The 22,629-nt window shown below is 30.8% G+C and overlaps 1 protein-coding gene and 1 pseudogene across 2 annotated transcripts; both read left to right on the top strand.

The window, feature by feature from the left end:
* Positions 1–942: 942 nt before the first annotated feature.
* LOC143229563 (techylectin-5A-like) lies at positions 943–3,622 on the top strand. Its single transcript, XM_076462477.1, has 3 exons — positions 943–1,104; positions 2,183–2,363; positions 3,331–3,622. The coding sequence occupies exons 2-3, from the start codon at positions 2,210–2,212 to the stop codon at positions 3,546–3,548; spliced, it is 372 nt and encodes a 123-aa protein (XP_076318592.1). The 5' UTR covers positions 943–1,104; positions 2,183–2,209; the 3' UTR covers positions 3,549–3,622.
* On the top strand, positions 3,586–6,146 carry LOC143230154 (techylectin-5A pseudogene; annotated as a pseudogene). Its single transcript, XR_013016383.1, has 3 exons — positions 3,586–3,733; positions 4,127–4,291; positions 5,713–6,146. The product of XR_013016383.1 is annotated as a techylectin-5A pseudogene (transcript).
* The last annotated feature ends 16,483 nt before the right edge of the window (positions 6,147–22,629 follow it).

Below are 22,629 nucleotides of genomic sequence, written 5' to 3'. Positions count from 1 at the left end.
TCATAACTTATCAAAAGCATACCATTCCTGATCTGGATAACTTCTGTAGACTCTCACTGTTTGTTGAAATAAAACTCGAAGCCCACAATATAAAAGTTGAAACATTGTCTCCTTTCCTTCAACAGAAATTTTCAGTCTTTTACAGATCACAAACCAAATGTGCCAACTCTGTCTAAACATTCTTTGTTGGATCAAAACAGCAAATATTTAAATAGAAGTTATTTCTGAGTACGTTAATACATCTCAACTTATTTTAATGACAGTGGATAATATAGGAAGGAAAATGGCATAAAAGGGACCATATTGAACAATAACTTGATGTGAACAGTGCTTCCATCTCTTATCTTCATTTTAAAATGTATTCTTATAAATCAGTTTCAACAGCTACTGTAGTTAAATGTTATTAATTGTGTTGTGGTGTGGTAAAATAAAGTTGTTTTCCAACAGCTACCTATGAAGAATGTATGCTTAACTTTATCGTTTGTTTTCTCAAATTACAGTTCTTATGTTTTCCACATGATCTCAAATATCTCTACATGTTTTTAAAGTATTCAAGTTATAAATTTGGTTGCAATTTTTAAGTATTATTCAATATAAAGCTAACAAGAAGTAATTCAATGGCTAGATGTCCAACAAGTGCAGTATTTAAATAATGAAAGGATCTTATAGAAAGGAAACAAAGAACAATATCGGTACTCAAGTGGAGACACGTCCTGACACACTTGAAAAATTGTAACCTCAAACCTTCGAAAAACAACCAAGCAATTTCAAGATATAAAAACTTAGAGAACATTGTTAAATAAAAACAGAAGATTTAAAAGTATTCTTAAAACATTAGATTATATTTCTTATTAGTTGAAGTTATAGTTTGTTATTGTTTATTTACATATCTGAATACCATCAGTGATAGTTGTGAAGTTTGACCACGTGAATTTGAAGCACGTGATTAGACAGAGAACACAAGTTAAAACAACTCAAGTTCACGAGACTTTGACAGATACTCCGTTCTTTCGAGATTTTGTTGTCTAAGGTTAAAACATCATCTTATTTTAAAATACATCAGTTACTGAAGGCAGTTATATCAACGAAAACTCGTTTTAGGAGGTAAGTTTCATTTTATATTGTTGATATTTGACGGATAGTCTATTACTGAAGTATTTAATTCCATATATAAAACTTTTTGTATTGTGACTAATAAATATAATAATAATTCTTCGTCATTTGAGGAATGTTTATTTCTTGTTAAACACAAAGCTTTACAATAGGCTACGTGTGGTGTGGTGTGTCCACCTAGAGTATCGAAACTCACTTTATAGTTCCTCAGACTTACCACTGAACCACAGTCTGTGGAAGAAATATTAGACATTACTGAATATCTAAACATTCAAACATTATTTCAGAAAAATCTACATTGAAACATAATCAGTGTCAGAGAGAATGGAAATATTTGGTTTCAAAATAAAGTACTTTATAAGAATAATTGTGGGTTAAGAAACTGTTGGAGTCGATTCTTTGCTGTTTTTTTTTATTTCTTTCTGTTATAGTAAAAACTGTACGTGATACACTTCTACATCACAATACATATAACTCTTTTGAAAAATGTAACTAAAATCATATAGCTGACTACATGTACAACAAGAACACCCAAGGATATATCAATGTCATTCCTGTTATTGTTTCAATCGATCAGACAGGTTGTGTTATTTGTGTGTTAACCAGGTGGTTAATGAATTTGACTCGTAATCCGCGGATTCGAGTCCACGTTACACCAAACATTCAGCTGTGGAGTCGTTATAATGTTTTGATCAATCCCACTATTCGTTGGTAAAATAGTGGGCTAAGAGTTGGCAATGGGTGGTGATAATTAGCTGCCTTGTATCCAGTCTTACATTGCGAAATTAGGGACAGCTAGCGCAGATAGCCCTAGTGTAGCTTATAAGAAATTCAAACCGAACAAACTAAACTCTAGGTATCTAAAAGAAATTAAATGTTAAATGTATCGACTTCATGTCAAATATACATTCAGTAAATTTTTCATATATTGTAGTTAGTTTATATTTTTCCATAATATCGTCAAGGTACTCTTTCTATATACATGTGTGTGTGTGTATTTTATATTTAGTACATTATTCTATATTACGTCTGTCGGAAAGAAATTTTACATAATGTTTCTATTTTACAGTAAGCAGAAAATAAGTCTCCAAAAATAATGACATCCGTCTTTATTTGGTTTGTTTATATGGTTGGTACAAGTTCTGGATCAGAGTTCGTCACGAAACAGTGTGAAGAGAAGTCGATAACCGGAATAGTTGAGTCCATTGACGTTCTAGTTTCTCTGGCCAAAGAAAACCTCAAAGCCAAAGGTAAAACGTCTCATGCCAGTTTATCTAGAGGTGTAAATAATTCTTATCACTAAATGTTGTTAGAATTCATTATATTAAAAAAACCTTATATATTATCTTGTACATAACATCATTGTATATAACATGGCAATCATTTAGTCCAAATGCTCTCTGTACTATATTTACAGGTAATATCATAATAAAAAATATTAAAATATAATAACACAATATTATTATTGTTACTTGTTGAATGATGATTTTCATACATATGATGGATGTTCAGTTGTACACAATAAGTATTATTGTTTAATATATGGAATTTATGTTCATGAACATTTCTATAGTTTATTATTTGATGTCCTTTGGTAAACATAACACAAACTAAATGGTTTTCTTTCTTTTTTTTGTTGTTATGAGACAAACGAACGTCACTTTTCTGATTGGAAATTAAAATCTAGTGTTTTATGTTTATGTAGATGTTTACTTTATCATATTAATGTTAAATCTTCATTTCTCTTTACAAGCTAAAACAAAATAAAATATTGTGAGAATGTTGTTACAATTAAAGTTAAAATAATAAGTAGATAAATAAATTTTAAGGGTTCGATTCTAAATATTTACTGGGAATAAAAATGTTGCGATAATCGTTTTAACATAACATCTACAACAATAAATAAATTAGTTTTATTTCTCTACGTAATATAATCAGGTAATAACAAGTGTGCTAACTATACAGTTTAGAGTGTACCAATTAAATAATAACTTGTGTAATATGTAGCTATCTATAACTTTGTGTAAAACATACGAAGTTTGCTACACGTTTAAAACTATTTACAGTGACGTTACTGAACAGAAACTACGTTACTATGACAAAATGTAGAAACATTATGTGCAAATAACATTTAATAAATGAAATTTTTTATTCATTTACATATATATATGTAAAACGTAACCTTGGATAGGTTAAGATTATTTCTTTCTGTCTTAGAAAAACATCTAATCAACCAAAAAACGAACCACACATGTCCCCTTTCGTCTCCTGGACCAACAGACTGTGCACATATTCTACATAATGGACATTCTACCAGTGGATCGTACCGTATCTGGCCCAGGTCATGGATGACTACCGGAAGTTTCTATGTTTACTGTGACATGACTACTGATGGGGGAGGCTGGACTATAAGTAACGTGTATTATAGAAAATAGAAAAGTGTTATATGTAAAAACATGTGTAATAAGTTTAATTATTACAACAAACTTAAATAATCATTTTTCTGTTTATAAGGTAATCCAAAGACGAGGAAACCACGGAAACCCAAAGGACTACTTTTTCAAACCTTGGGCAGATTACAAAGTTGGATTTGGAGATATTAAGAAAGAGTTCTGGCTTGGTAGGTTCTGATCTTAGTTTAAAACATATGATTTTTAGTATATTGAAGGCGTACTGGCTGGATAAATTAAATTAGACTTTTTAATCATTGTTCAGAGGTACAAGATAAAAATCATTGTTCCTTTAAAGATGTAACAACAATATGTAGTAAAGACGTTAATTATTCTTGTCTCTTCTGACAAAGTCTTTGTTGGATAACTAACAGAATTATCTTAATCCGTAAACCCTTCTTAGTTACAAAACACAAGTTTGTTGTAACGTTTTAATTATTGGGGTTCATGTTGTTGTTTGTAATGTTAATTTTAAAATGATCTTTCATAATTTAAATGTTTCCCTCCATTTACTACGAAATAAACTTTGTGTAAAATCGAAAGGTTTCATTATTAATTTCCAGGAAACGATCGGATCTATGCTCTAACAAATCAAGGAAATTATTCAATCAGGTTTGATTTAAAGGATAAAGAAGAAAACGAAAAGTTTGCCATCTATCGGGAGTTTTGGATAGAAAACGAAAACTACTTGTATAGATTACATGTCAGTAATTACTCTGGTGACGCAGGTAAACTTTAATTAATTTAAAGTTATATTTTCAAAACAAAGTAGTAGAAATATTCTAATTAAGAAAGCTATTTGAATATCTGATGATAAAAAAACGTTTCCAACTGTTTAATTTATAAACTTAGATTTAACAACTTGACGTCTAACTATTCTTCTTGCTTGTGTGTCTTACGTATGGAATGATAAAATCCATTAATTGTAGGAAGAAATCTTTTTAAATGAAGAACACAGTAAGTTCTTCGTTATGAACCACGTAATGTAACAAATATTAGAATTCCAGCTATTCTTATTATATATATATGTGGATAATCAGGTTTTTTGCGATTAAACTAAACCAATTAATTAACTATTTAACCTACACAACATCCAGTGTATGTGTCACATTACGCTTTATTTTTTGAAATAGGAGAAATCACAAAAACAAAATGCATTTATCGAGACTGCATAGTTCGGTTGTTGTCTATTAATTGCGAGTTGAATGACAGGGAGAGCGTGAAACCTTTTAAGTGTAGTGAGTGTTGGTATAATAAGCCTAAATAAAAGCATAGTGTGCTATCATCTACCATAGAGCCAAGTGTTATAAGATTCCATGAATGATCTCAATGTTGTTTGGCTCATGAAGTAGTTTACTGACGTTTTACTGCATCAACTGCATTCTCATGTCTATCTCTTGGTCAAGTTAATTTCGCAAAATTTATATATTTCATTTAGTTATGAAAGGTGATGTTATTGTATAATATGGAGTGGGATGGTGGTACTTCCCCAGTCATTATTGACAAGATGTACGCTGGAATAAAGTGTAATACCCGGATGAAAACAACAAAATTAACCCAGCCTACTATATAAGTTAAACAGATCAATATCAGGTGTCTATTATAAAGACTGATAAATCACTTTACTATTACAGTTTTAGTAGTAATTATGAAGTGTTTTGTAATTTAATTTATATGTGTATTAAAATCTTAAGACTGTTTTATAGCTTATATATATTACTGTCCTGATCTGTTTTGCACCTCATTTATTACTATCCCAATACCGTATAACAGTGGTTCTATTCTCAATAACTGCAGCTGGTATCGAACTCATGCTCTAAACTATATTACCTAATCTATTGGATTTATCTCTTATAATTAGTGTATATCCTCTTCATCATAAAACGTCATAAACCTATTTTACCTTTCTTGTAAATGATATAGAGATAACTAAGGTGAATATCTTGTGAAAAACAGTTTGGTTATTTTAGAATGGAGGACTTTCTTTGTTTATGTTATCATTAGAGTGTAAGGTATATTTATGTTTTGGTTATGAATAGAGTATTACAACTGTCGTTATTATGTATTATTAATCAACCAACCAACATATTTTACATATTGATTTATGATAGCTCGTTTATTGATGTTATGTTACTGATTCATACTACAGGAGATGGGTTCAGTGGACACAATGGGTTCAGTTTTTCTACGAAGGACAAAGATAATGACATTCATGAAAAAAGCTGTGCCCAAGTCTTTAAAGGAGGTTGGTGGTACGACAAGTGTCACAGTTCCAACCTCAATGGACTCTATCTGAATGGTGAACACGAGAGTTATGCTGATGGTGTGGAATGGAGCGCATGGAAAGGACAGAAATACTCACTTCCAGATGTGGAGATAAAGATACGACCCCTGTATTAAAACCAATATAATATGTTACGAACAACAAACCGATTGTACTTTTTATTCTGATTTTTACAGAAAACAAACATGTCTTTGGTGTTTGGAAATTATTTTAATTCTGTTGTTTCTAATAATTACAAAGTTAATCGTAGAGTATTTGTATTTACAGGACTAATAAACTATACAGACTTATTTTATTTTAATAACTTTTGTATTTGACATGATAAAAGTAATAGCTTAATGTTTTTTAAATGTTAGTTTATGTTTGAAACTCACTTTGATACTCAAGGTAATTCTACACACCAAATTAATAACAAGTAATGTTACCGTCGGGTGTCTAAACTGATCACGTGACAACATATTGCTGCTGTTACACTTACCAAAAGACAAAGTTCTAAAGAAATATTTATAAATAGAATAATTTACTTTTACATCACCATAAGGCTCCTAACAACTTTCTAGAATACGCTAGTAGCTAACTTGATACAGTGGAGCGCCATTAAACCAGTAAACCGCGAAATAGCTTAAGCAGCTGTAGCAAGTCTTGTGAGCGATGTGAGCGAGGATTATCGCGGCTCACCGCTAATTTAAGAACGTGTAAAAACGCGTCTTACGAATTTAATCCTGGCTTTATAACTTCAAGGGGATATTTAAAAAGGATTTGCTTTAATTTGAGAAATAAATAAAATATATTACAATAGAAATCGACCGTTAATCTACCTTATCCGCTCTCTATGTGAGCTTTATGGAGGCCGCCATTGTTACCGAATCACACCTCTCCATACATTAAAGTTAATCCGCGGTAAATCCGTGAAAAAAGTAATCAATAATTAAAGTATTATTTTTAATTCGATAATCCGATATTGTTATGGAATTGTATAAATATTGGCTACAAACCCAATAGAAATCACTTCAGTTTCTGAATTAACAGAGAGTATATCATATTGACAAATTTCTACCCCATGAGTACCAAACGTAAGCATGCATCGTGTGACGTTCAGCAAAAGCTGAATACGAAACGGCGAAACTCGAGCTAAAGTTAGTAGAGAGTTAGGCATACCTAAGTGAACATTGCGTGGGTTGATTAAAGATGAGAATAAATTAAGAGATGAACTTGATGCGGGTGGTTTGAAACGCAAGAACAGCACAAGATCCTGAGTTAGACAAGGCAACGTTCAATGCATTTTGTGAAGCCAAAAACAATGGAATTCCCATCGCAATGCATTGGTCGTTTGTATTAAAACGGCACTTGTCAATTGTATCTGAATAGTCTATACATTAATATATAATGATCACGCAATGGCCCGGATGAGGCTCCTCGGCGGAGCTGTTGGCGACTTCGGATTTTCAGTCACAAAGATTTAAGCCGCGGGCCAGTTAAGCCGCGGTTAAGCAGGTTGACCACACAAATACCGCGGTTTAACAGCGCTCCATATAATATCTAGATATGTATACTAATGACGTCACTCAAATTATGCCTCTTACCATTGGTGAATATAGTATCAATGTCGTTTTATGACACTTCTTTAGTAGATGAACATAATAACACAATACCATGTGTTGCGTCGAAATATACAAAGAAACACATGTATTGCTCTGAACAATACAAGGTGCAGGATCAAGGACTATCACACCTACATACTATTATTATATATAAGATTTATATAAGATTTTCATTCTGTTTACCAGATATAAACATGTAAGCCATTTTTTCGACAAGATTTATTTCAGAAAACTGATGTTTCTTGGCTGTATTCAACACTGTATTGAACACGTTTCTTACTGTTCAACATCAAGAAGTTTATATTTTATACACAAATGTATGTTGTTAAACCTGAACTTAGATTGCCCTGCATAATGTTTAATACTTTTAATTTTTCTCTTGACATAGACACATCGAGTAACTAAATAATCTGTAGTGTTTATTAAATATAAAACATCATCTATATTGAATAGTAACAAACTATTGAAAAATTATTACGTCTTGATTAAAAGCTGAAAAGATTGATAGAGTAAATAAAAATAACGTCATCAGTCAATAATAGTTGTTTGAAATATCTTAAAGATAGAACAAATACATAACAGGATTTAGTTTAAATACAATATAGTGTTGATTAATTCTAAATACATCGTATGGTGGACTAATCTTAAAAAAACAGAACATTCTAATGATTAATTATTAACACAGTATATTACTCATTAGTTCTAAATAGAACATATTGACGAATCACTTATAAATACCAGATATGTTAGAAATAATTTCAAATATAACATTTGGTCAATTAACTCTAGCCGTATGTCCGTCATTGGTACAACGGTAAAATCATTGGTGAGCTTTCTCTCGGTGGACTTAACAAACAATCTTGTGTAACTTTGCTATATGAAAACACACACACTCTGGCATTAATATTGTTATTTATAATTGATTTAATTATAATTTCTTCACTTAATATATTATTTCAAAACATCGTTCGTTAGAGTTTTTTTTCTTTATTTTCAATTCAATATCAATTTTTCAAACATTATTGACAAAAAATTGCTGTCCAAAAATAATTTTTCTAATTATATAAAGCATTGAGTATTTTCAAATCTAACATTGACTTCTTTGTAAACTTAAAATAAATAATGAAATAAATCCAACTATGTAACACAGCTACTAATTGTGCTGTTAATTAAAAGGAGTATAAGTTGACATAAAAGGCAGGTTTTAGGTGAACTTACAACCAATAGTACAATTTGTGACAAATGAACAACTAGTCCACTTTGTTGCAAGAAATTATCATAGATTATTTTCTGAATTAATAATTAAAAGTTTATAAATATCAGAAAGCAAATGATTCGGTGGTAAAAATGAAATAATTTCACATTCAGACTGTATTTGTAAGTGTTGGCTTTAATTATTTCGTAATTATAAAACAAATTAAATATTTAGTTACATTTTACATTTTTTAACACCAGCAACTTCAAAACATACTTTATTACGAGCTATTTGTTCTGGAACAAAGTAAGAAAAATATATATAAAAAACAGATTTCTAGCAAATTTTTGTATATTGACAAGTTTTATTTGTGCATTTGGATGATTAAATATTTGCATTTTACAATCGAAATTTGCAATAGGAGTAGAAGAAACGTAAATTAGAGCTAATTTAATTTTTAAGACTGACTAGCAGTTATTTACATGTTATTGTTAGTATTTTTCTCTCACATGATGACTTTATTGATGGTTCTTTCCATAACATAGATGATTTTGGAACATATGCTAAAATCTCCCTAGAACAACAAAACAAACATCACTGGTTGTCACTCGTTGCTGGATGGAACCAGAATTAATAAGAATGAAAGAGTGTGAACCTAAGTTTGATTTCTGGTCCACTTGGTATTACATCCATTGAAATGGTTAATGGCAAACCTCTTCATCATCAGGAAAATTCTCACACGGTATATTTTGGTAACCCATACTGAGGAATAGGAGTAGCTTCAATTTAAATTTTCTCTTTATTTGGATATCTCACACTTGTTAAGTTTTAAAAATTACAAACACATCAAATTAGATAGAAAGACAATAATAATATAACATTTTGAGTTAATAAATCTGAGAGAGACTTCCAGTGAATGATATTAAAGTATTTCAACAATACTTTCAAGATCTTATAATAATTTAGGTGCATTCATGCTTTGCTTTTGTTAAACACAAATGTTTCTCTAATAAAGTTAATCATAAATATTATCATTGTTTCACAAAACCCTACTTCTTAAAAGCTACATTTTTTAACTTCAAACACAACTGTCTGCTTCTTCCAAAGTGTCTTTAACCAATTGGAGAGAATAGCTATAATAAAGACCAAATCAAGACATTTCACATTATTCAAACATGTAGATGTATTGAAGACAACGTTGCAGTGAAAGAAAGACAATAACAATGAATATTTGACAAGCCTGTATGCAGTTACGGTTAATTATTGAATGTTGTAGACTGTATTGTATTGTATTGTACTATATTATTATCTTTAAATACTTAAACTATGGTGTTTCTATCGTAGTATCACTACCATCTTGTTAACCCCTGTAAATAAAACACGTTAGGTAATTCGCCCATGGTGTACAGCTACTGTAAAATTATACCTTTGGAGAGATTTAGACATTATTAGGGAGTGTTATCCAAATATATGTAATGATGAGGTAATGATTGTCAAATGACAGGGATTCGGAGATCGTGCATGAAGTAGAGAGTATTTTTGTATTTTGTAAGTAAGTTATACTGTTTCACTAACAATACTGGTTATATAGTTTAACATATATAAGTGTTTTCATTATATATTCATACATACTTTTATTATATATAAAAAATATATAGATAACTTGTCTCCAGTTATTCAAGACTATCTGAACAGATGTCCAGAGGTAGACGTAGATAAACGATACACCATTTTTAAACTCTCAAAGGTATGATATAATTTAATGCTATTTTACTCGGCTCTTTTGGTTTTATTTGAAGCAATTAACTTAAAGACATACACCAAAAACCAGTATCATTAAATGGAACAATTCATTGTCATTCTTGGTTGTTCATTTTACGGTATGGAAACTTCAACTTAAAATGGCACCATCTCATAGTTTCATACTTATTTATCTTTTGTAATATCCATAATTCCACACGTTATCAACTTTTATTCTGTAAAAATGTTTGTTACAATTAGGTCCATCCATTCCAACTTACACTACTTTGCAAAAGTGTTAGAAGAAAGTCAAAAATCAGATTTAAGGCCACTTTCAAAGAATAGTTGAAAGTAAATAATAGGTGAAACACCAATATTTTATTGTTCTTCACATTTAGTGCAACAGAAATTTTATGAGAATGTTTGAGTTTAGCAAATAGTGAATATTTTCTCTGTTTTTTGTTTTTTTTGCTTTAATAACCATGGAAAGTCGTTCAGCCATTGTTGAAAGTTGTTTAATCACAGTGACTTTTACGATTTTACTCGAAATGTCTTTAATACACTCCCATAAAGTTTCATTGGAAGTAACGTTTGATTTGTCAAGTTTGTTTATCCAATCTCATATCTGTTCAGTTGGGTTCAGAAATCATTGTATCATTTGAATAGCTCCAGCAGCTCATCTCTCAGCTACATAGGTTGGATGAGTGTTTGGAGTCATTATTTTTTTGGTAGTAGAATTTATTACTAATAATTTGCAAACCACTGGCTCTACCATGGGACCAGTATTAGTTGGAACTTGCGTTAGTCCATTAACCCATCTTTTGTCGCAAATATCTCTTGTCACCTCAGCAGTAAAACACTCCCAAACGATCACACTATCTCTCCCATGCTTTATCTCAGGTACTATTCATTGAAGTAAATATCTTTCACCTTTTTCCGCTGGACATGCAGCGTACAGTTTGAACCAACTATTTCAAACTTTGACTCATCTATCCATATCACTTCTTTACAATAATCAGCAGTCCAGTTTCTTGATAACATTTGATGAACAAAGTAAAGATTTTTAACTGCTGCACGATAAGAAATTCCATTACTATCGAGTCTTCGTGATAATGTAAATCTGAATAGTTCTCCTTAATTTGGTACATAAATGTTTACCTCATGCTTGACACCAGTGCTAGTCTTCCTTCTGTCCAGAATGCTGCATAAACAAAGGTTCTTAACACCAGTATCATAGAATCTAGATATTCTGTTTCTTCATTTCCTATTTTCAATTATATCTGTATAAATCTCACAATCTAATGTGTACTTGGCAGTGTTTGGAGAACATTTCAAGTCTGCAGCAATTTGATGGAGAATCAACCTGGTATCTCAAAATGCTTTTATGCAAATTCTCTGCTTTACTGACAATTTTTTCCTCTTGTGGGGCTGTGGAATAATGACAAGATGACGTCATATGTCTGTTATTACTGGTTTTTTGCCCTAAATGTGATCACTCTGCTCATTCAAACAGAATCTTTATGATATGTCCTTGATACAAGTGTAGGAGAATTCTATAAAACGATAAGTATTCTCACCCTGGCTCATTGAAGTGTCAAACGTCATCAGTGAATCGTGATCACAGTTTAGAAATTTACAATCCGTAATGACATGGAAGAATTCGCTCCATAAAATGGAGAAAATGACAAATGTTATTTTGTCCTTACACTTTTGCATAGAACTGTATACAGAAACTAAGCTTAACAAAATGTATTTGATATAGAACAAACGCTTTATTTAAACAATTGTTGTTGTTTTTTATTTTTCACACAACATTTTTTCGTGGAAGTAGCAGATCAATGAAAACACGACCATCCCTTACCGTAATAACCAAATATGCAGTCAAAATCATTAATTGTTCAAAAACCAAATATCCGCAACATACATATTGGAATGTGTTGAAAGATGCAGGTTATAAAGTCTGGCATCATTATATATAGGACAAGAAAATTAACAAACTGTGTTGGATTTCTCCAAAGGACGTTTAAGATTACACAAAAAACAACCATATTCTTTGTATTGACCTTATTACAAGAAGTTCAAGAGGTGTGTATATTTTCTTTAAGTGAAACGATTGAGTAATAAGAACAGATGCATATAGGTTACTATTTTGAAGGACAACACATTTTGGACCTATTTTGAATGTATCAGTGAACAATGGCCACTCTCTTGGATCACATACTGCAGCAATGTTGTTCCAATAAATCAATGAGCATTCTTGCGAAAAGTATGGAATAATTTTTTTCTCTCGATTTCTAGAAGTTTCACTGGTTTATTACAATAGTATCACTGCATTAATACCGATGTTAGGAGATGAAGTCTGTGAACTAAGTAAACGACCATTCTACATTGATTCCTCCAACAGAAATCTCAAACGTGTTTTCCTTCACAATGGTAACATATATGTATTTTTACTATTACTCATTTGGTTCACTTGGAGGAAATATACAAAAATCATGAACTTCTTCTTAATGAATTCAAATACAAAGAAGGTGTTTGGCTATTTTGTGGACAGCTAAAAGTATTTTCATTGTTGTTGGATTAAGAATCCTCTTATACAAAGTTTCCACGTTTTTTGTGTGGAACTAAATAATCACCAGAGTAGGCCTCATAGCAGAATGGAAAGCATTGAACGTGAAAGTTTGGTTAAGACAAAGAAAGTCCTATTAATTCAACTTCAGATGAAAGTGAATTTGATGGATCAGTTTGTATAGGTCTTAGACAAAGATGTTAACTCTTTCAAGTATCTGTGTGGACAAGTTACAACTGTTTTTAGAAGCGAAACTTAAAGAAGGGATTTTGTTTGGTTTCAGTTTAGGAAATTGACTTTTGGCTTTGTATCACGATATGTATATATAAATAGCTTACAAACTATATATTACCTTTATTGTTAATAGGTGATTATCAGCAATATAAAACAATAGTGAATTAAATATACCATCACCATTATTAGTCCAGGTTTCAAATCATAATCATAGTTCATAATGCCTGTAGTTATAGCACTCGAATTCGTACGGAATACCTAATCAATCAGACCAAATCCAAATACCAATGTAATTCTAGTCAGACGTCATGGAAAATCATAAAAAATTAATAGTACAAAGCTAAGTATTTACACCCATCCATAGCGTTTTAACTTTCACTGCCTTTCAGTGTGTAAACTTTGTTTTGGGAAAACAGTTACTATTAAATACCTTGAAGTAGAAAGCAAATGGATAAAGACACTCCCTAATATTTCTACTAATTGTACTCCCAATCTCCACCTTTACAAAAAAAACGTATTAAATAAAAATATATAACTTACCAGGATGTGTGTATATAATGTTTTATGAATTTCCATGACAACTGAATGGATTAACATAATTATTTCGATTTTCACTGATAGATTGGATATTCCCAACGCAATCAAAAGTATTATGCATTATTTCAAAATTAACATCTATATAATTATCATCACATTTTGAACTTCTTTGTTAGTTTGTATAATAGATATAAAACTAATTTCGACATTTTCAGGTCATCATTAGATCAATTTATAATTTAAGCGGTAACTTTACGAATTTACAACACTATTAGGGGTTCAATTACCTTCGGTGGACAGAGCGGATAGCCTGTGTTGTGGTCTTACATATTGCAAGTTCAACTCGCAATCTGTGAGTTGCATGTTTCAGTCCTTGTCCAAATAAACATACATTTCTCTAAAACTTTCTCCGGAGTTTAAAATATGCACTTACAGTATTCACCAACCTTTTGAAACACGAAATTTCTTAATTTGGTTAATATAACATATAGACAAACAACTAATTATAAGAACAAGGAAGAGTTTTATTGATGGTGGAACATATACATGTTTCATAACATTAGCTTGTCCTCTTAAGAATCTGTAAACCTATGTTTTGTGTAAATATACAGTATTTTCTACCATCAGTATAACATTTCTTTTTGTTTATGAATCATTATTTGTCTTCCTCCTGTTATATTTATATAATGCGCTTCATAATTCATGTATTTGGTTAAAATGTTATTGACAAACTTATGGTGTTATTGAATATCCAGTGGTCATATCCAGTTGTAGTTTTAACATCTTTGCTATTACTCCTAAACCCAATTTTTCTAAAATTCTTGTTCTACATTTTCAAACCTTCCTCTTTATGAATCTCAATACATCGTTGTTCTACATTTATCTTTACAAACAACTCTCTAACTACAAATGTAGAGTCTCATCTCTTTTCCTTTCCTTAATTTTCTGATAAAACATCTAAATAAGTTACAAAACGCATTATATCGTAATAAAAATAAATGAATTAATGGGTATTCTTTGAAATATTTTAATGGAGATTTCATTATATTATTCGTATATTATTAAAGTCAAGTATTTATATTATGAATTTATAATATAAATATTTATAATATTTAAACTGAAACAATATAAGAATGTCAGGGTAACAATCAGACTACAAACTTGTAAAAATGTTAACAAATCAAAAGTCATTAAAGCGTTAACTGAGCATAAATGTATGTAAAATAATCACAATTGCTATATTATTAAAAATATATTTCAGTGTAAAGTAAGAATAAATATTCACAAGTAGACTGTTCAGACAGAGTGAGTATTTATGTGTATGATAATGACTCAGAGGTACGAACCTAGAGATTTGAAACTTTACATTCATACTAAGGGAATTATTGAGGGAGTGAATTTAAACATTACGTTTTAGATTTTTTTGTCAATAATAATGAAAAAACTTATTTATTTATATGTGTGAGAGACTTAAACTTTGCAAACAAAGTAAGGGGATATTGTGGGTGTGTACCGACAATACGTTAGATTTGACTCAATATGGCTCTTAAGCCTAATTATTCTGCTTTCTAAAAGTCTATACAAACATATCATGTGAAAACAGTTGAAGTGAACTAAGTTTTGGAAATAGAAATAGAGAATACTGCATAATTCGAAGACTGAAAAATTTAAACAAAATCACAGAAAGAAAAAAATCGAATCTGAGAAACTAAAGTAAAACTCTTTGTTTTTAAAAAGAGTTTAACTGAATTAAGAGGGGAAAATGGTAAAATAAATATTAGTTAATGAATTTGTGCATTAGAATAGTTAAAATTGTTTAAGATAAAGGAGACACTTACTGGTATATTAAGCCTCAGTTAATCATAAAGGGACATTGGAATCCTGTATCAGACCGTGTTTACTTTATGCTACTTAAAAATAAAACAAATGCTTCTGAGTTATGTAAAATTTTAATTCAAGATCTTTATCAAGTTAGTTAACCTGATTATTAATATTCATACATTTCTAATTTTTGCATAATTCTTCTATTTGTCGGTAACAATAAAAACTAAATCAACAAATCTATAATTTTCTGTACTTAATTAATTTCATTTCTCTCACAGAACAATTTTGTAATCTTAATAAATTTCTGTACTGTACGACTTTGGTACAGTATTGTTAAATCCATTGTTAAAAACAGTCATTGTCCACTTTATGTTTTATCTAACTATCTTCAGTTTTATTAAGAATAGATAAAAAATTGAAAAGAATAACATTTTCTTTTCTGCAAATTATTTAATTGTCCATCCATGGTCATCGAGAAGTGAAATTGATAATTTGTTGAAATGTGCGCTTTTGTAGATTAGGGTGCAAGAGGAGCTCTCTGGAGATGTTACATAAAGATATACTGTCAATAGGGAGAAGCTTCCAGTCACCCTTTCTAACTGGTTGAATATAGATAGTTTATACTGTTTCCTCCTGTCAGGCTAAAGTTCGATAGAAGAGATCGACATGTTGAAGAACTAGTTTCAAAGCTGAATCAAATGATATATGGATAGAGTCAATAACTGGTGTGTTATTTTTACCACAATTTGTCATCACATCGGAATATTTTAGTTGTGTGGTGACATGTTTCTTGTTGTTCATCAATATGTTTCTTCTTACGTAGTTTATCCAAGTGTTTCGATGACATCACTAAGAAGAGTTGCAGATTAACAGACAAACTTTCATTTAAAAGTTTGTTCTAAAACTGCGATATGGGAGTCAAAGTATTAGATAAATTCAGACTTCAATGCGCTTGAGTGATAGCTGTTAGTATTAGACACTTTTAGATCACATAGAAACATTTGTTTGTACATATCATGTAAAGGTTTGATCAGGTAGTTGGAATCATCAAAAAAGAAATAGCTAGAAACATTAATTTTAATTAGCTGAATATTTTCATGAGATTAATACTTTTTAATCATAAATTTCATTAATAGATTTTTTCACATTTTTATATTGCAGTTTCTTAGAAACCACAATGTCAAAGATCATGTTAGAATATGTGAGGTCACTTATAAAACAGATTTATTGGACAAAGAGGGAATTATTGGGAAAATGAACATTATCTAGCTTCGGCCTGAAAAATACTTATTGTCAATATAAGTATTGTCGCAATTAATTCAACTATAGATACGTAACTCTTGATAGAGTCATCACTTCAAACACTGGATGTGTTAGACCTTTTTCGTATAGAGTTTGTAGTTATATTTATTTCAATAATGTTTTAAGTAAGTGTACTTTATTGCATGTATTTATTTAATTAATTATTTAAAGGTATGAATCTATAGCTATGTACACAGTGAGAAGAATGACAGTTTTATGTAGTATTATGTTAAGTAGCTGCTGTAAGTATGTCACAAAACTAGTAATAACAAAAGTATCCAAAAGTGTCTTGTTTATGTAAATAATGTCTTCTGTAAGTAATAAAACACAGTTTGGTGTCTGTCACCAGAAGTATAATATACATGTAGTGTTTAGAGATCGGTTTTATTTCATGAAGTTTGTTCACTCCTCTTTGTTGGAAATTAACACTTGATTTTGACTTTGTACATATTCCATCTGATAGATAGTTTTCCTAGGCATGCCTGTGTTATTTAGTTTAGTGTGTGTGTTCTTTGGAATGATAGTAGAGGGTGTTCTTGAATTTCCTTTACTGTTATTCGATTACATATGTAAGTTATGAGGTATTCATCTCTGAATATAAAACATTCTCGGTGAATCACGACTAGTGGTGACATCTACATTTAATACCATCCTAGTTATTGGCCATTACTGAATTATCATGTTTGAATGCTGTTTTCATCTGTATTAAAACAGTGATTGTTACTGGTACTTATTGGGCCGTTTTAATAAATGTTTGCATATTAATGGAACATGTAAAACATGGTGTTTTAATAAAGTTTACACAATAATGGAACGGTCAATCCCATTATTTGTTCGTAAAATGAGTAGCTCAAGAGTTGGTGGTTGGTAGATGACTACCTGCTTTCCTTCTAGTCTTACACTACTAAATTAGGAACAGCTAATGCAGATAGCCCTCGTGTTGCTTCGCGAAATTGAAAACAAACCAACAAACCTTCTTTGCTAATGGGTTTCAGTTCATAATTACAATAATTACAATTTTCATAATTCCCACAATAATTAATTGTGTGTGAAGTACAAGTGAACATAAACACGCAAACAAACAACTTTGCACTATTTTTCTTTAACTTATGAAATTTATGAAAAAAATATTCTTTTTCCAGGGCAGTAAAAATATTTTTGAGGAGATTATTAGTGCAATAAGTTTATATACTGGTGAAAATACTTTTACTGATAGTGTTCACACGTACCTGTATTCTAGTCGAAAACGTCAAGTATGTCACAAAACTAGTGGTTTTAGTTGTAATGTTTTCACAACTCTGTATTCTAGTCTAAAACGTCAAGTCTTGGTTTTACTGGTATTGTTCACAAGAGTTTGTAAAACTCTTGTATGTATTGTTGTTATGTTTGTATATTAAAATATATTTCTGTTAAAGTGTTAAATTTGATACGTCAATTTTCTTGGAAAATAAAAAAAATTATTGCATATAAACATTTACTTAACTACTAAACTCAAATTCAATTTTCCGGTTACTCGAAATAATAACATGTAGTGTCCGTAACATAATAAATCGGAGACTCATCCGAAATAAATTATAATACGTAACAACTAATATTGTCACTGATGGTTGTGAAGCTCACCATGACCCATTAGAGGCTTAACTCTTCAACGGCAATATGTCTTTACTTCATCAAATGGTGACAGCGTCCAATAACATTTATTCCTCTTTTATTGAAAACTAACCCATACCGTGTTTATTGTTCACCTCTTATAAACAGAGCTAATATTTTAGGGCATATGGTGATAATTATTAGGACATAATAAAAACAAATCTACCAGGACACTTAAAGAATTGTGGATTTACGAGAGGTAAACTACGGAGAACTCACAATACTTTATCAAAATTAAGATAATCCAGCTATAACTGGACAGATACTTTAAGCGTACTTGAAATCTGCCCAGCAATCTGCTTAAGCCTTTTATCATTGTTTGTTTTATGCGCCTTCTATCAGTTAAACAAAAATATTTAAAACTCACCTAGATTTGCTTTGTAATCAAACTCCAAATATAAAATTAAATTTTCCTTTCTCATGTTATTATAGTGTATGTATTTTTTGCTCAAAACTTAGTTTTTCGTAGTGAACTCTCTCATCTGTTCTTTCTACCCTAACCAGTATTATAACTTTAATAAGAGTTGAAGTAAACACTAAAGCCTAAGTTTGTCCTTATCCACTCGTTCCTTAATCAACTGAAAACTAAACGTTAAGTTTCTTCTAACAAAAATCAGCACCCTATTAAACAGACACAAAATAACATGCATTCAATAACTCCATATAAAGTTGAGACAGCTTAATTTGCTATGTGATTATGAGCTGGATCAAGTTTTTGTCACTTCTATTCCTGTCGTGGTTTTTGGTTTGTTGTTACCTTAAATTTCAGTAGCCAGCCTTATAGAGGTTTTTTAATTTAGTGATAATTTTTTCCTTTTATTTGTCTATCTTTTATTTATAAGATGGCGTAAGTGGGTTACTAAGTCATAAAGTGTATTCTAAAGCTTTATAAATTTGTTATAGAATAATAATAAATTGGTAGTAAAAGATCGTGAACAGTTTTGTTAACTTATGATAAAATTATAGTTACTGTTGTAACTAGGTAGGTGCTAGACCTTATCCTTCTTGATGACAAGAAACCCACTTGAAATAAAAATGTATGTCAGAACGTCTGTTATTGATAAGGAGAGAACAACGTTTCGACCTTTCTAGATCATCTTCAGGTTAAGACCTGTTGAAGAAAATTGATGATGAACAAAAATAAGAAATATCGGTTTATTCTATTCGCCGGAATTTGATTTTGGGACAATCTGAATAGCTGAAAAGCTGCATATACACCGCTTATATATCACTTTTCTATCACTTTAATAGAAGCGTCCGTGCCATACCAACCTAGTAGAGTGCAAGATGTTGTCTTGTTATTCCAATCTTAATGAATTTTTCAATTCATATAGTTCCCAGGGAGACAGCGATAAGTCTTCAGATTTCTGACGCTAAAATAAGACAGTTTGATTCTTCTCGGAAGAAACACTGGATAACCTGATTGCCTTTGCTATTAGAAAAAAACACACACACACGCACCATTCATGTATAATTTATGATGTTAATTTAGACTTGGTTTCCTTTAAAAGATTTGTAGAAAAATTTCGGTGAATTATTTAATGTAAGACCCAGACGTTGCTTAATGGTTAATTTGTCGGTTCTGAAATTCGAAGATTCATGTTTTGCGTCCTTATGGCCGAAAACGCATAAATTCGCTCCGCTCCTTTGGGTCAAGGGTATGCATAAGAAAGTGACAGCGAGTCCTATTATTCGGTTAGACAAAAGTAGTCAAAAAGCTGAAATTCGACGCCTTTTAAAAGTAACTTCCTTCACTATAATTTAAAATTTCAAAATTATGAATGGTTCGAGAAAATTATACACTTTACAAAAACTGCTCATTGTAAGAAATTACAAATAAAAGTATAAAACTTCGTTTTTAATTGAATCTTTAAAGTATATAAATGATTACAACATTAAGAGTTCCAAGTCAATAAACAAAGATCGTATTTGAACAGAACTCTTAAATACACGAAATTACTCAAAAACCTGATGCTAATGAATGAATAACCCAAAAAAATACAGAACTATAAGATAATTTTTCGGAACAATAAACTTAATTTTACGTTTGTGATATTACAAATAAAACAAATTTATTTCTTAACTTTTTAAGTTCTTGTTTTATCTCTATACTCTTCAGTTTCTAGATTCAGCGGTTTATCTAAAGACATATCTAAAATAGTTTATAGACGGTATTGTCGTGGTTACAATACTCGTTGTGGGAAAGTACAGGTAGCTCATTGTTTCACTTTGTGCTTAATAAGAAACAACAAGAACAAAATAATTTATAGACGGTATGTTCTAAGTAGCACAGCGGTATATCGTTTATACCATACTCGTAGTGGGACAGCACAGATAGCCCATTGAGTTACATTGCACTTAACAACGATTAAGTGCTATAAAAAGTAGAATATTTGTATTTTTATAATGGAAAGACGACTGTCACAAAACAAAAAAATATATTAACTATAACATGTACAAATGTGAACCAAGTGTAAAACACTTTTTATAAATTTCTATGTTTGTCCTAAATACTTTATTTATGATTGAAGTCCAACTTAGTTTTACTCTTTTTACCACATTTGATTGGTCTACAATATGCGGACAGCTTTCAAAAGAGACCTCAAAATCCCATTGGATTGTTTTAGTATCACAACGGTCGTATAAAGTTTACTATTTACAGTAAACTACAGTATCAAGAAATCTTTGGGTTTTATCTGTTACAACTTCAGAGTTTCAAAAATCACATCAATCTTATTTCAACCCTTTACCTGGGATATTTAATCACATCGATAATTCAGAACTTCCCCTCAATATTAGAAGCCTTGCGAGTGACCGCTAAGGTTTGTGTACAAATAACGATTGTGGAAAAATTTGCTAAAATGCAACAACTTACGACCACGTGATGCAAATGATTCAGTGTTATCTCTCCTTCTGTAACTAAATAATCATTATTTATTACTTAAATATAATTTTTATTCTAGTTTTAATTCCCACGTAGGTAGTTTCAGAGGAACCAGAAGTATGCATAGTGAAAATAAAATCAATTACATTTCTAAAAACGTAAGTGTAATCAACTTTATTAACTATACCAGTTAACAAGTTGATTCTTTATACCTAGTTATGTAGCTTTTTATAACCTGAGATTAATATTTAGTAAATTATTGTTTTAGTCTTCGCCGCGTTACCTGTTCTTCAACGAACATGATAAAAGATTAAAAGTAGACCCAGACAAGAATTCAACAATAAGCTTACAAGAACTTCAAAGTGACTAATTTTTATTTCTTATACCGTACTCTTCAATATAACCAAGTTCTATAATCATGTTTGTGATATGTTTTAAAAAGAATCTTCTGGTTAAATGTTTAATAACTCTTTTGCTGCCAAATTATTATTTTTAACTAACTCTGATTGCCACATTCTTTTTGCCTGTTAGTACCGAATACAGATGCATTACATAAAATGTTTATAAATTCACCTCAAATGAACAAATAAACATGATTTTTTCAGAGTGTGTTTGGAGCGTACACAGTTGGGCAATCAGTTCTATTCAAACATCTCCATTTCCCCCAGAGTTTCCTATTAACATTAGACATCCTGTTCTGAATTGTTCGATGATTCTGGTTCAGGTGGAGATGGGGACTGTGCCTGGAAGAAATTCCTGAACTGCTTCCTCGCGTCCTTCCTCGAACCACGGTCACGCTTTCCACTGATTTCGCTGATCTTCCCCTGGTAGTGGAACTACGCCCCCTCGTGGTTTTACCTGTGTCTATTCCCTTGGTTGCTTCCAATTTCCTTTCAGTGCTTGGTCTACTTTCTTCACCACTGCCTTCTTCTAGACTTTCATACTTAATACATTTACTTCCCGAGTCCGAATCTTGCTGAACTATTTCCAAACTTGATCTGCAGTGAAGAATGTGCGCCTTCGCGAAATCATCTTAGAAACTTTGTTGACAAAATTCATCACTTTTTACGCATCCCGGAAATAATACAAATTACGTGATCAGATTAATGAATATGTAAATAGTCCAAGATAAAACACCCAAGTTAGAACTTTGCATTTGTCCGTAATGTGCTGCTATCTGTTGAATAAATAAGGCACTATAAATATTCGACTATAGTTGCAAGTGGTTTGGTTTGGTTTGGTTTGG

Source organism: Tachypleus tridentatus, chromosome 1 (genome assembly GCF_004210375.1).
Source record: "Tachypleus tridentatus isolate NWPU-2018 chromosome 1, ASM421037v1, whole genome shotgun sequence".
Classification (NCBI taxonomy): domain Eukaryota; kingdom Metazoa; phylum Arthropoda; class Merostomata; order Xiphosura; family Limulidae; genus Tachypleus; species Tachypleus tridentatus.
This window is presented reverse-complemented; position numbering and strand designations above follow the sequence as displayed.